Below are 16,320 nucleotides of genomic sequence, written 5' to 3' on the forward strand. Positions count from 1 at the left end.
AAAATGGCAGCTGAGGAGGTAAAGACAGGAACTCCAGCTGACCCCAGGAGATGTGGCTCCAAGACACCTCCCTTAGCAAGAGAATAGCTACAAGCATGATCCAATCGCCTCAAAAAATAGTAATTATTTATAAAATAAATGAGACCTCAGCCTCGTATGTAAATCTTTAGGCAGAATTTATCATTTTCCAAAAAATACTGTCCTTCCACCTAACTAAAAAAAAAGTTTTTACAAATCTCTCAGTTCATTTACTTCCATCTTGATTACTGATTCCATGCAAGGATGGATGCTCTTCCTGCCCCAAATTTTTCACCATCCAGCAGTAGCAAGAAGCCATGTCCATAAATACAGTCGCTTTCTTTTCATCGTGATTAACATCCCCTGCCAACGCATACACACACACAACACACACATGCACACAGGCACACACTCCAAAGACTTCACCACACCAAAGCATCACATATAGTAACTCTATAGCAATCCTCTTAAAAGTACTAATCAATTCAACTCAGCCATTTCACTGGCTTGGACAGAGGTGCAGCAAGTCAGAGCATTGTACTTATCCATCTTTGTTAACTATTCCCTTCCTTGAAGAGTAGGACTTGGGCTTTTTGTGACATGTTACAAAAGCTTTGCCATTTTTGAAATGTTCCATTTTTCTTCATATGCTAATTTAAACATAACTTCAAAAGTTAGTTTACATTGCTTAATCTCTATTTCTTTCCATTCAAAACTAGGAAGAGAATTTCACAAAAGTCTGTCACCATGTAAATGATGCTTTGGAAGAGATTTTAAATACTGTATATTAGAAATATATTTAGGAAACTAAATAGTAAAACCAACAACCCTAACAACACAATCAGAGACCACATCAAGGGTTTAAAATATGAAACACACACACACACACACACACACACACACAAACACTAAAGCTACTCTATAAAGTAGGGGAAAACATAATTCACCTTTTACATTTTTTGGTTTAACTAAACCAGAACAAATTGAAAGTAACGTGAGAACAAATTGAATGTACTATAGATAACACAAATCATGATATTATATGCCAATGTCAACATTTTATGGGCTAGAAGTTAGAAGATTTAAATTAAATACTTGCTGCAATGAAGTTGTAAAATCATTTTTAAAAGAAAGAGAAGCCCTTGTCACAAAGCAGTATTCTAATTCTGTATGCACCATGCAACTTTCTGTATTAAAGGAAATGAATAACATTTTTAAGATAACCCAACCGATCAGGTGTAACATGTGAAATCAAATTTTCTCATAATTTTTGTCTATTATGAGACTTAAGTACATCAAATGTAATATTACTCTCCTAGAAGACTTGCCCACTAATTCTTCACATTCAGGTCCTCATTCAAACACCCACGTGATCAATGGAAACAGCTTTATCAGGCACATGGACCTGTCTGAGTTACTATTATTCTGTTTGTAAATCACCTCCCTTCATTCCGTTCCTTTTCCTTTACATATGTAAATTATGGTGTCTGATCCAAAGTCCTCCACCAGCCACTGCAACCAAATTATCCCCTAGGGACATCAATCCAGCTTGTTATTCTTGTTTCAGCATTAAAAAAGCAGGGGTAGAGGGAAGGAGTAGCTATTATCAGGAATCAGAATTCCCCTCGATTAGATTTCTGGCTCACTGGTAAAAATGTTTATACTCTGGAATGCATTGCCCTCCGCTTCTAAATGTTTGGCTTTTTTAGAGCCAAGATACAGTATAGTGTTTCCAACATAAATTGCTTCAAGTAATATATGCCTAGTTTTGCAGGGAGCATTTGGTCAAATTTTAATATTCCCTCCTGGGAACCAACCTCAACTTCCAGCAGGCGATCTAACCTTGAAGAATAGAATTTTAAGCAACACACACACACACACACACACACACACACACACACACACAGCTTGTCTTCTAGCAGACACAGGCTTTTTTCTCCTAATCTGAGGGTTGTCACAGGAGACACCTTATATGATGTCTATGACTGAGAAAATAGATCTTTCTATTAGGTAATAAATTCGTCATAAAATGCAGTCTTCTCCCCAGCATCAAAAAAAAAAAAGAAACCACAGGTTTCTACCAAGGTTGAGCTGTAACTGACACTGCTTAGGCTTGTGAGTCATTGCACAATTCATAAGAATAAATAGCACATGTACATTTCCATAGGCTGCAAAATGTTAGTCGAGAAAACACATGCCATCGGCCTTCCTAACCCCCAAACAGGATTATCTGGAAGAAACTGTTCCACTTCCTTAGTTTGCCTTAATTGTAATACATGTTTTTGTTTCCATGGCCACTGAAAAACTTGAGAGAAGACCCTCCCATTTTCCTTTCCTTAAAATGTGCATAGGATTCCTCTTCCAAGCCTCACACAGATATGATCAGGGAAAAGGAGAGGGCTCACTGCAATATTGCACCCATCTTCTTGCATTAGGCTCAAAATAGGAATCTTAAGGAGATATACGTGTCATGTGTCAGCCCAAGCTGAAGGCATCCACCAAGAGTATTTTCACTATTCAGCCAGCAGCCGGCATCTACTTCCTCAAACCCACATACTGATGAGAGCCAAGGCTCCCAGTACCAGTCTTCACCTCGTCTTCTTACCACTCATCCCACTGCAGAGGAAAGAAGCCATTTCATTAATTTATAAGTACCCTGACTTTCCAACCATCTAAAAAAAAATTACTCATCAATAACAGTCAACTAAAAGCAAAAGCACATCCCACAGGAATTAGAGAATAAAACGGGCAACAGCAGCACACAGGGGCCGAGGAGACCCCTGATACTCACTAAAGGCAGCCACCGCTAGGGCCAGGGTGACAATAATGGAGAACCAGGACACCCACAATGCCTTCTTCCTGTAGTTCTGGGCTTCGTGAGGTTTCAGGCGGGTGCTGCTTTCTAGCAAGCCTGACCAAAACAAGGAGAAAAGGAAGTTAGACATTTCCTTACTAAGAAACCCACAGCAAGAGCTACAATTGCTTAGCCAAAGATTGCAAAGTAACAGCCCAAGGGCCAAGATGTGTTTTGTTTGGCCCACGCTGTGTTTTAACAATTAGGAGATTTCACATGAAAATCAAGCTTTCTGGCACCCCTTGAAAAATCACAGGCTCTGACAATATGGGCCATTTATTTCTGCAGGTTAACAGCAGCCGTCCTCTTTCGAAGAATTCCACAGACCCCACCATTCCCTGACTTATGACACCAGGCCATTCCTTTGCCCCTGTGTTAAGCTGCTTGGCCTCAGGTAGATGCTGTTCAGCCCACAAGGCCTTTCTGTTAGGAAAACAGCACAAACCGCCCACATTCAGCTGGGCCTTCAGGCTCCTCAGCTGTGGGCATTGATTTGCATTGATTCACCAGCACAGCCCCAACTGGTGGACTTTGGGTTTTGCCCAAAGCAAGGAGTCAGACTACAAATGACCCCACTGCTCCCCCAACAATCCGCAGAAGAACCATTTCTCTTTCGCCACCTCTAGCAAGAGCCTCCAGGCCCAAGTTATATGCCACATTTCCTTCCCTTCTTATTCTGCCCTATAGTATACACATCCTTTTTACCAAGCACACGTCAAAAAATTCTCAGAATATTAAAGTGGGGGCAAACCTTCTAAAACTAGAGGTCGCTTCCCAGGTAGGCCTTGTATAAGACAAGTTTTATTTTTAGCTCCTATGCTTTCAACATGGAGAGTCCTCGACAACTACAAAAATTCATGACAACTCCCAGGCAATGCCCATAACTGCCTGGGGTAAAAAACTAAACTGTCTTCAGAATGATCTTGATTTATATTTTTATCCTTCTCCTTTGACTATAGATCAGCATCCTTTGACTATACACAGCATCTCTTAGTTGCACAGAGGACCGCATTTTCAGCCATCCATTTACATAAACAGGAGCTTATTACACCATCTCTGGTGAAACGACTCAAGATACAACTTTCAGAGGTTGGGCAGCCTCATCAGAGCAGCTCCAAAGAATGAAGGAATTGGTAATCGAAGCTCAGGTAACAATTTGTAAAATATCACATAGTGTGAGACATATCACACCTACGTATCACGTAAAAGACACCATCTCATTCATCCAACTGGGTACCACACTAAGCCTCTGGTTGCCAAAAACTGCATCCTGATCAAAAGTTAAAACCAGGGCTCTGCTAAAACTTCTCAGTTCCATTTATAACCCAGATTCAAGCATCCCTGAACAAGTTCTGAGCAAAGCAAGCCAGAATGTCAAGAAGGTTGCTGAGTGAGCTCAACTCACAGCCTAGGGATTTTTAAATAATTGAAACCTACAGGCTTACACAGAATCAAAAGGGAGATGAGAATGCAAATGTTGAGCATAAACACCATCACCATCCTCTCTCTGTAAAAACCTCCCCAAACCTTCCTTCATAAGTGGACTTGGATGGAAAAACTAAATACATTCTCCCTTGTCAAATTCTGCCCAGGTACAAGTGATTTAAATAAGTGTATGGCATGTCCCTTTGTCTATTTATTTCTTAGCTGCCAAAAACCACCTCATTCCAATTTTCATCTGTACAATCACCAGTTATAGCACTATCCTAAAATGGGCAGATTCCACACACTCTTAATAATTTATGTCACTTTTCCCAAATGATATAAAAATCTTCCTTTCATCCTGGCCAATTGATTTTCAGCAGAAGTGAAGCTGTAACATTTAAGCACTGACTCAAATAAGCAGTTCGTTTGCTAGGTATTTTGACAGCGACAATCTCCAGAGGTTTATCCACTGGGGTAAAAACAAGTTTCCTTTGAGAAGTAGATTTAGTTTTCTAAGAGGAATGACAATGATGCCCATTTTCTCTTCAGTCACATAACATTTATTTTTCCATCCAAAGACAGCGAGTTTCAATAATATAATGGTCCTGACCACACATGTGGACCAACCTACATGCTTCACCTACCAGTGAAACAGCACCCTCCTGGAGGACTTTCAGACGATAGCCCAGGACAGCTGGACTGTCCCCCTAAGGTGGCACTTGGGACTTCTCAGAATTACAACCAGTGCTTCTTCCCTGTGTGTGCCTCCTCCATGAGATTTTTAAAATTAAAAAATAAAATGGAATAAGTACAATGGGAAGACTGTCCAAAAATGGAAGGGCTTTCTCATTTCTATTCAACCTTTGCTTATGTTCTGCTGATTTTCCTTTCTAAAAATATAGCTAATCCTAAGAATGGAAAACTTTGCACTCCTCAAGGGGAAGTGGAGTATGATGACGTATAAAGACTCAGTTCCTAGTGAATGGTCCACACACAGGTACCTCCATCCTCATGTTGGATGCAGGCACACTCACAAGTCACAAAGATGTGGTGAGAATTCCTAATGTTTTCAGGAAGCTGTGCTTTAAAGCTAGAAGAAAGGCAGCCCGAAAAGGCAGGACAGTCTAGAGAAGTTACAACAGGCCTCTGACTTGCAGACAGGGCTGGATCCTCCCTACCCATAGTTGGACCCATATTTTAATTTGTAAAGTCACTCAAATTTTCTGTATTTGCAAGTTGGGCCTGGGAATACTAAGCATAGGACTGTACTAATGAGGAACTGATCTTTTATTTATTTTGGACAGGGGGAAGGTACAAATATATGTGGAGAAGCTGAAGCAATCAGTTATTTCTACACTAGTATACATTAGTTCCAATTCCTTTCTCCTAAGTTTGTCAAGCTTGAACTCTCTGAAGAAAGGGAAATTTTTGTTAGATGGGGAAGTAGCGGGAAATGCTGACACATATAATTCTCTAAGGCTAAGCTGGGCCCTAAGGTTACAGACAGAATGGTGGGAAAATACTTGGGGGAGAAGAATGGGTATTCAAGAGGGATGGGAAGAATGGTTAAGATAAACCTGGCCTGACGGTTGTGTTTAGCCCCTAAAGGTCTTAGACCACAGAGCTCTTGCTCCCTGAAATTTAAGCTCAACCAAATGGCACTGCAGTTACCGACATTCTGAGCTAGCTAGGCTTCTGAGAACTAGCCCACATCACTTCTAAGGGGGAAAAGCCTCCAAAGTCCCAAAACACTAGGTTTAAAAGCAAACATTTGATGAGGGTTAGTCATGGTCTGTCACCACATCCTGATAGTTCCAAAGGGAGTTAGGACAAAAGACAATGCCAAAACACGTGCAGATCTGAGGTACCCCCCAACCCTTCTACAGACAGCCTACAGCTATTTAAGCCTAAAAAAAGCCAGGCAGGCAGGATGCTGAGACACACAGCAGGCAAGTGCTGGGGCTTCCTCCTCCCCTGTTCCCCTCACCAGTCGGGAAGAGGTAGCTGCACTCAACCCATTCCCAAAGGATACAAAAATCAATACTGGAAAAATGCAGCCCCATAAGAAAAAAAATAACCCAAACAGCAAACACAGAATCTTACAATACACCTCCCCAGGTAATATTCTGGTTTACTTAACAAAAATCACTTATTCACCACATAAACACTGCCATCAGGAAGAGGTCAAACAAAAGAATATCACATTGACGTTCAGCTCTCAATGCCACACAGCACTGTGTTCTTTGGAGAACAGGGTTCATCCTAACAAAGAGGCTGTGTGTGATATGCAATACTCTCATACAGTGACAGTTTATGAACAGTCAATGCTTTCATGCTATCATATAATGGAAAATGAAATTCCGTTGACCAGAGAAAAATAACCTTAAAAATGAATTCAGAAGGGCTTTTTACACTTGAACATGAACTACCAAATGATGCTAAATATGAACTCACTCTAGCACAGTTTTCCCTCCTATCCTTTTGGGGGGTGGGGAGGAACAGGCCAGCTCTTCAGATGACCTGCAATGCTACAAAAATAAGCTCAACCCAGGCTTCTTTCTTCAATATGTAATTTTTAAATCCTACAACATTAGCTGGAGAGGGGCGAAGGTAATGAACACACCCTATAATAAAAGTGAGAGGTTTTGCTCCGTGCTCGTGATGTCCCCTGTCCCCACTTCTCAAATGGCATCTAGTTATGTGAGCACAGGGGGAGAAACTGCAACAGAGGTGCAGAATTCGTTGCCACTGGAGCAGCTCCAGTTCTGGCTGAGCATCTCGGCGGATTCTCTGGGAACTGCCGTTTCCATGTCATTTTATTTCACATGCTACAGTTTAGAATTTCTAAGGAGAAAGAGATCGTGCATCCGAACACTAAACCGGAATAAAAATGTACAGGAGATACTAAGAATAGGATAAAAACCTGCTAAGTCTAAAATATATAAACCCGCCACAGCCAACAAAATAAGGCTTCCAAGAAAAGGGGGTGGAGGTGCAAAGAGCCGGCTTCCCCTGAAGGGCCTGGCTGCAAGAATCTCGCTTTGGCCACTAAGCGGTTTTAGCAGAACCACCAATTTCGTTCTGAGGGGACAATTTGGATTCGGATCAGCAAGAAACAGAAAAGGTGCAGGCGCGGCCAAGAACAGGGCTCCCTCTGCAAAGAATCCAAGCTGAAAGGAAACGCGGAAGGGATGGAGGAACGAGACACGGGAATGAGCAGGGAGTCTCTCCAGTCCTACGCTGGCGACTCTGGGGGCATCGGCAGTCGGTGGGAGGCAGAGTGCGGTCCCCCAGCAGAGGCACATGTGCCGGCCTCCAGGCCGGTGTCAGTGGAGGGGGCTCTGAAGGGTCTGCAGACGCACCCTCCGGAACCATCAGGTTTCAGTGGCATCCATCCAGATGAGGTTGGTGGCCCGAATCCAAATGTCCCAGTCCTCTGCCCCATCATCAGACGACGGGGCAGGGACCCACCGCGACCTGGGTCCGCGGTGAGAGTCGGGGACCGCCCAGACCCCGAGACCACTCCAGCGACGGCCCGGGTCCCGGCTCGCTCCCCTCCTAGCGCCCTTCGCCGGGGCGAACAGCCCGGCAGCCGCCGAGGTACAACTCGCAGCTATACCAGCAGAGGGAAGTTCTCCCAGGCAGCCGGCGGGGCCGCAGGGGACTACGGAAAGGAGGATGCATCGAGCCCGGGTCCCTCCGAGCTAAGCAGGGCCCGCAGTGGCCCAGGAGCGCCCGGCTCCGAACGCAAAAAAATGCCTCCCGCAAACTTTTCCCGTGGGCGCAGGAGGGGCTGGAGCTGGCGGAGAGGAGGGCGCGGGTCCAGGCGGGGTCGGCCTGGAGGCAGCCGGGGTCTGGGCTTCGAGGGAAGGCAAGGAACGCAGCCGAGGCGGTGCCGGCCGCAGGAGGTGGGGCTGCCGCTCTCGGCTCGCCGCGCCCTCGCCGGGAAGTCCGGGCTCCGCGCCCCCGCGCGCTCCAAGGCGCCGAGCCCGGCGCCCGGCCCAGCGCAGCCAGCGAGTGGGGAGAGGCGGGTCCCGAGCAGCCGCCCCCGTCGCCGGCCGGGCCGGGCGGCAAGCGCTCACCTCGGTCCTCCAGCCCGTCGCTGAACTGGCCGCTCTCGCTGATCCGCACCTGCCGCTCCTCCTCCAGCTGCGGCGGCTCGCGCGCCGGGGAGCTCATCGGGGCCCGGCCGGGAGCGGAGGCTGGGGGCGCGTGGCCCCGAGGAGGCGGCGGGACGGCGGGCCCCTGGGAGCTGCGGCGCTGGATGCCCGCGGCCGGCTCCATGGCGCGGGGCTGCGGATCCCGGCGGCGGCGGCGACGACGAGCGCGGCGGGGACTCAAGTCAGAAGTGCGAGGCGCCGCGGCTCCAGCGGGCGGAGGAGCGGACGGACGGGCCGCGTGGACAGGGAGAGACGGCGGGCGGGCGCCGCGGAGTGGAGGTGCTCGGGCGAGGGCGGGGAGGAGCGGAGAGCCGCGCGGCTCCGCGGCCGGTGGCGGAGGCTGGGGCCGCGTTGTCGCCGCCGCGCTCCGCCCCTGGGGGCAGGTGCGGGCGGCAGGGACCCGCCCCGAGGCCCGGCCGCGGGAGCCGGCTCAAGGAGGAGGACGGGAGGGAGGAACCCGCTGGGCCAGACACGCTGAAGCTGGAGTCACTATTGAGGGCGTGGGGGCCCACAGGCGGCCCCGCAGAGCTTGGCTAGGGTGTAGCGGGGACCCACCCCACCTGCGCTGCGGGATGGTGCCCAGAGGGGACCCCTCGCACTGGATTCCTCTGCGGTCCGCAAAGCCCGCAGACGCGCATGGGTAGGAGAGCGGACAGCGCCCCTAATTTAGCATCTTTCTCTTCTGGAGCTGCACAGGTTTCAGAGGCTGTACTGGGTCCTCGCCTGGGCCGCCATCCTCACTGCTCATCCAAGGGAAAAGGGTTCATCTATCCCCAAGCCCGTCGCTCTCCCTCCTTCTAGGAGCTTTAACTCTCCTCCCAGTTTCTCCCTGAAGCACCCATTTAGCCAGGGGTGGGGCATCTTTAGGATAGCAGGCACTCTAGAAGATGCTTGAACTCCGAGGCTTCCCCATTTCGACTCTTCCTGGGCCTTTGTCCCAACCAGTTCGCTCACCGGCTCATTTCCCCTCTGCGTATCCAAATCTTGTGTGATCTTCAGAAATCCAATGGAAGCCTCCCTCCTACAAGAAGTCTCCCCAGCTCTGACCCCTGCAGCTCTTAATTCATTTTGTGTGGTGGGGCTGGTCTCACCAGTGAGAGTTCACACCAGGGCACAGGTCAGCTCTCTTGTCGCCCAGAGAGGAGCAAAAGAAGACCTGCTGTTTAATAAATTCAGCTTGGATTTGTTGGGGCTCAGAAAAATACACCCCAACGTGTGGCACTTTGGTATGCTAAGTTCGAAATAAAAAAACTAAAGAGGCCTCTGAAGTCGCCTTAGAAAGAAAGACTCTGTCTCCCACCCTACTTTCTCCCCACTAAGCAATTCATAGAAACCAGAATTCCTCTTCCCCACGGAGGTCATACGACCTAGAAATAGTACTCCAACCTGCCTGGTCCCCTGCCTTTCTGTGTAAGAGGTGGCCATGAAGAAATACTAGGACCCACACTGTCTAATAGTAGATCCTAAGACCCTCATTCCAGAAGGGGTCCTGCTCTATACATGCTGCACAGAGAGGCCAAGAAGAATCTGAACAGGCCTCGCTGGGTTCACTCCTCAGTCCATTACCATTAGATCACACCCTTTGTCCCATCACATTTCTACAAGGCTCACCATTCTTCACTGAATGTAAACATAAAAATGGTTTTCCCTGAGTCTTTGCATGTTCATTTCTGAAGGCTCCTGTATCACATAAAACTTTGATTCAATAAATTTGTGACGCATTTCTCTTATTAACCTGTCTTTTGTTATAAGCATGTTAGCCATGCCCCTTATGATGGGGAGGAAAGATAACACACCTTTTCTGTCCCTACTGTTTAAATGGTATCAACATCGAAGCTCTAGAGTCTGGCTTTCGACTTTGTATTGATACCAGTCTCTGAATTTAATTTGGGTACTCCAAAATGTCAATTCCTCATATAAAGGTGTCCCTCTTGTTTCTTGAAGAGTCACCCTTTTCCTTTTTCATGTCTGCTTTGCTTGTGATTGAAATGACAGTAGGATTTAAATGCCTTTGTGGTGCACTGGAAATATCACCAGAAATGGGGAAAGGGGTCTCATTTTATTTCACTGCTGCTGTTATTGTTACTGGATTTGAATGATAAGATCTGAGTTGACCTTGACCAACCTACTTTACCTTGTGGACCATTAATTTCTTCAACTACAAACTGAAAGAGTTGAACTAGATCATTTCAAAGATCCCTTCCTGTTGCAAAGAAAAAAAAAATGGTACTATTACTTGGATAAAGACAATGAAAATCTCTACCCACTAATCCTGGTTCTATCCTCTGAAATAGAACATCCGTCAGATATATTTGCAGAGCCATCTCCTTGACTTTTCTCCTCCAGTCTATCCCCCTGTCAATGGCCCTCGAAGTATCTCCAGTCTATCCCATTTATCCCCCTGTCAATGGCTCTCAAACTATCACCTGGAAGTCTAAGAACAAAAATACCCAAGCTTCAACTGCTAGAGATTCTGATGCTATATTTAACATGATCATTCTGGGCTGGAACGTTGGCATGGGTATTTTATAAGGCCGTTCCCCATTCTAAGAGTCATCTGGGGGCTTTAAAAAAAATCATTATTCCTCCCTGACTCTCTGAGATTCAGTAGATCTAGGGTCTGGCTGGGAACCTTCCTTTAAATCCCTCCCACCTCCCCTCTCCAACATATTCTGATGCCAGTTGTTCTGCAACAACCCTTTGTGATTACTCTCCACAATATGGACCATCTAGCTCTGTGCCTTTCTCCCTCTCTCTCTCTCTCTCTCTCACACACACACACACACACACACACACACACACACACACACACACACACACGGTCTACAGCAGATTCTCACCAGAGGAGCTGGTATCATCATTCTTTCCACTAGTTCCTCAGTTGGTTCTGTAAGTCCAGCACATCACAAAGGTTTGTGTGCCAATGAACAACTGCAATTTTTCTTAGAAAAATGCAGCTTCTAATTCAGTCAGTCTGTGATAGAGGCTGTCGACCTAAAAGGAAGAGGCTGAGGTACAAAATATAATTGAAAGAATTTTCTTGAGCCCAAATAAGGACAGCTACCTAGGACGTTTCTAAGTTGCCTTGAGGAGTGCTCCATCAGCCTTTGTTATAAGCAGGTTTTTAAAGGCAAAGGGACCACAGAGAGGGCCGATATAAAGTTGTGTGACAGGAATCCTCATTGGTTTGCAGAGATAACTTGGGTTAGTGATGGGCTGTAGATTGTTGAACTGTCAGGTAGGAGTTATGGTGTCCAGTGTATGGCCATTTTATGGCTACTCGGCATAAATTAGTCTAGAGCCCACATAGTCAGTGGCTCCTAGAGATCATTATTTCACTCAAGGGGTTGTCACCTGCTGCCGTTTCATTCCAGTAAGTCTCTGGGGCTGATAATGTAGGGGTTTTCATTCCTCAGGTTAAAAGTTTCTTTTTTTTGTTTTCCACCAGGCTGAGATTCTGTTTTGAACAAACCTCCCAATGCTGCTGATACTGCAGGTCTGAAGACCACACTTTGAGAAGCAAGGATCTAGGAGTTGTTTGTTATTCATGGAATAAATATATTTCCCATCATGTTTCAGCTGCCCTCATTAAACATGCCACTATTGTCTTTCCCAGAAAGATTTCTCTGACTCCAGCTCCCCACTGGGTGCTCCTTTTTCTGAACCATAATTGATTAATAATTCACTGTTTATTTCATGTGTGGGGCACGGATGGTGGGTGCTTGCCTGATCCGCATTCCTTACTCACACACACCTACTTGGATATCAAGGACACAGGGTCACCTCAAACAATCCCTGTTGATTAACTGGAAGATAGCACTAGTTTACATGTTGGGAGGACATACCATATGCCGGGCACCTAGCTAAGTGTTTTACATGCATTGTCTCCCTCATTCAGCTACTATTGTCCTCATTTAACCAATGAACAAATGAAGGCTAATCTGCCTTGTCGACCTCTGCCCACCACCATAATCCATAGGGGTACCGCACCTTAGGGGGCATTTTGGAAATTTGCAGGTACTTTCATTGGTCATCACAATGATGGGAGGAGGGGGCCACTGACATTTAGTTGGGGGTGGCCCCAGAGGCAGGAGATTGGTCTGTGTCCCACACGACTTTCATATGTCAGACGTGACGTTTGCTTCAGTTAAAATGTGCATCTAATCACACTGGAACTTTAACTTTGTTTTACAAATAAACACAAAATGTTTTTGCATCTTGTGAATACACACAGGATTTTCTGAAAATGCAACTACAGTATAAGTCTAGAAAGGGATGGTATTCTGTTTACCACTTTAGAAAATTGGGACGCAGAAGCCAGCTCCATTCATAGCATCCATTTCAGCAGTCAACACATATATGATGCCCACAGGCCCAGTAATTCCACATGTGTATATTTCTTCAGCTCTTGTTTCAAAATAACAACAAAATTAAGAAAAAGTGTAATTAATATTTTAGAGTGCTTGTCTCCTTGTTCTTAAATTATAAATAGGTACAAATATCTGACTACTTCTTTATGACCTGTGGTGTAGCTCCAAGTGAGCACTTAAATATTAATTATGTATTGCTTTACTTTTATTCCTCTTCTATTATAATTTAGGTCATTATACTGATTTTTCAACTATGTGTATATGCATTCACCATGAATTCATTTCATAATCACAATAGTGAATAATCTAAAACAGTTGGGGCCTGGCACGGTGGCTCACACCTGTAATCCCAGCACTTTGGAAGGCTGAAGCAGGAGAATCACCTAAGGCCAGGAGTTTGAGACCAGCCTGGCCAACATGGCGAAACCCCGTGTCTACCAAAAATACAAAAGTTATCCAGGTCTAGTGGCACACGCCTATAATCCCAGCTACTTGGGAGGCTGAGGCAGGAGAATTGCTTGAACCCAGGAGGCAGAGGCTGCAGTGAGCCGAGATTGTGCCACTGCACTCCAGCCTGGGTGACAGAGTCAGACTCCACCTCAAAAATAAATAAGTAAATGACCAAACAAAACAGTTGGTATAAAAAGGGAGACTGAACCATTACAGCCAAGAAGATGCTGAGGAGACACAACCACTTGCCGAAAGATCCTGGAACAGAAAAAGGACATTAGGTAAAAATCAAGGAATTCTGAAGAAAGCATGGACCTCAGCTGGTAATGTATCAATTATGGTTTATTAGTTGTAACAAATGTGTACTCATGTGTGATGTTAGTAATACAGTGCACTGGGTGCAAGTACACGGGACTTTCTAAACTTCTCAACTTTATGCAAATCTAAAACTGTTCTAAAAAAAAAAAAAAAAGGAAAGCTGAGGAGGGGCTTCAAGATGGCTCATTAGAAGCATTTCATGCCCACCTCTCCCACTTAGCGTATATAAACAGTCATACTTTGAATACACCATCCAAGAGAGAATATTGGAATTCAACAGGTAAGTAACAAGAAACACCAAAAAGCAGGTAAGGAGAAGGGAGGGAGAGACAGCCTTCCTGGAGGGGATGGACTGGGAGCAGGAGTAAATTCCCAAGGCGAGGAAAGGGTGACTGACTTACAGAGGCCCTAGTCCCCACCACAGAGTCCTGTAGTCCTGCCACAAGAGAACCCCTCAACCCTCCCAACCCCTGAAACTAACATAAGGAGCTGATAAGAGATCATGGGATGGAACCACTCCAGGGAGGAGCTCACGTTGGGTCCCACACCCTTTCAGAGCCTAAGCAGCTATGGCAAGGTGTCATTTTCAGACCTACCCTTTGGCAGACTACGCACTGTCCTGGGGCCCAGCGGTGCCAAGACTGAGGCATTACAGGGACTCTGTTGCTACTGGGACTGGGGAATGAGCTGGAAGTTGTCCCATAGCCAGAGCTAAGAAGCAAGCAAGGTGTGGGCAGCAGCTGTTAGTGCCAAGAAGTGAGTGCCACTGGTATAGAGACTCAGATGCTAGCAGGGTGTGAGCTGCAACTTGGTCTTAGTTGCCAGCTGGGTGGGAGCTCCTGTAGACAGGGAGGGGGCATAAGCTAGGAACAGGCTACTACTGCTGGGATGGGGAACAAGCCCCACTGGAACCAGGGCATAAGAGAGATGTGCTTTTCCTACCCTCTGACCCAGGCTGTGGCCACTGAGGATGGCCCCACCGTCTCCAGTGGCAGGGCCTCGGTTCAGCTGCTACCACCCTTTACCCAAGCACTCCATCTGTGGTCTGAGGATCACCCTGCCTCTGCAGACCATGGCTGGTGCCTACTCTCATCATTGTGGGGCCTGAGCACAAGCCCACCCAGCATGGCTTTACCTACCTCTCTGAAATACAGCATATAACTTGAAGTCCAGAGGATTATCCAACCCAATCAACCACCTTGAGCACCTAAGCACTCCTCCCAGGGACCTGAGATTGGGCCTAAACTCTCAACTTCAACCACCTCAGCTGGCACCTGCCTGCGAGCACCACCTGCAGGCCTGGAGTCTGGCCCACTCAGCCCATCACAGCAACAGCCAACATCCATGCACACTGCTTGGAACCCAGAGAATCATGCCACCGATGGGCTACTTGCCACTGCCCATGCCACACTGGTTGCCCAGAGGCCTGAGATCCTGCCCACCCACATACTCCACTGCTGCTATTACCAGCATCGAAGCAAGCCATCTGGAGGCCTAAGAATTGGCCCACTGGTAACTTCCACCACAGGTGTCAGTGCACACCACCCTGAACCACACCAAGATAGGCATAGTTGGCCCACTGCTACCACTACTGGGGCCTGAAGCCTGACCAACATAGCATCCCAGTCCGCAGCACAACTTCACCACACCCTAACCCACCAAGGAAATCACAGATGGCACTAATGCTGTTTACACCCAGAGAAATCAAAGAAAGACTACATTACTACACACACCCAGAATCAAAGCCAAAGTGCCCTACCCAACCAACACGACAGATACAATTCTAGGAAAAAGTCTTCCCCTACAAAAGTAAATTTAAAAATAGGAAGAGTGACCATTATATCAGATGTGGAGATACTGATGTAAGGATATTCACAGTAACATGAAAATAAACATGTCACAGTAAACATGAAAAGATAAGGAAATATGACACCTCCAAATAAACACAGTAGTTATCCAGCAATAGATCATAATCAAAAAGAAATTTTCAAAAATTGCAAATGAAGAATGAAAAATATTGATTTTAAAGAAGTTCAGTGAAATACAAGAGAATTCTAAAAATTGTAAAGAAATCAGAGAAACAATTCAGGATATGAATGAGAAATTTACCAAAGAGATAGATATTTTTTAAAAGAACCAAATAGAAACTCTGGAACTGAAGAAATCATTGAAGGCAATGCAATATACATTTGAAACCTTTAACAACAGGCTAGATTGGGCAGAAGAATCTCAAAACTTGAAAACAAATTTTTTTGAAATAATCCAGTCAGACAAAAATAAAGAAAAAATAATAAAAAAGAAGGAACAAAGCCTTTGTGACACTTGGGACAACTTAAAGCAAAAATAATCAGTATCCCTGAGGGTACAGAAACAAAGAAAGGATTAGAAAACCTATGTAATAAAATAATAGATGAAACCCTCCCAAGTCTAGCAATAGACTTAGACATTTAGACACAAGAGGCTTGGCAATCCCCAGGAAGATTCAATATATAAAGATTGTCTCCAACACATTATAATCATACTGTCTGAAGTCAAAGATAAAGAGCTAATCCTAAAAACAGCAAAAGCAAAGCATCTAGTCACCTAAAAATGAAAACCCATAGGACTAATACTAGATTTCTCAGCAGAAAACCCACAGTCCAGAGAACAGAATAATATATTCAAAGTGCTGGGGGTGGTGGATGCCAACCACTAGTACTACATCCAGCAAAATTATCCTTCATAA

General features: G+C 45.8%; 1 protein-coding gene across 1 annotated transcript in view; it reads right to left on the reverse strand.

Moving 5' to 3' along the window:
• The window catches only part of TMEM163 (transmembrane protein 163), a 267,814-nt gene extending 259,079 nt beyond the window's left edge, over window positions 1-8,735 (reverse strand). Inside the window, exons 1-2 of the mRNA XM_017536085.1 lie at window positions 8,380-8,735; window positions 2,810-2,929 (exon numbers count right to left, since the gene is read on the reverse strand). Coding sequence (XP_017391574.1) covers window positions 2,810-2,929; window positions 8,380-8,581 — 322 coding nt within the window. The 5' untranslated portion in view covers window positions 8,582-8,735. The remainder of the gene's footprint in view (window positions 1-2,809; window positions 2,930-8,379) is intronic.
• Between the last annotated feature and the right edge of the window lie 7,585 nt (window positions 8,736-16,320).

Source organism: Cebus imitator, unplaced genomic scaffold (genome assembly GCF_001604975.1).
Source record: "Cebus imitator isolate Cc_AM_T3 unplaced genomic scaffold, Cebus_imitator-1.0 Scaffold95, whole genome shotgun sequence".
NCBI lineage: Eukaryota > Metazoa > Chordata > Mammalia > Primates > Cebidae > Cebus > Cebus imitator.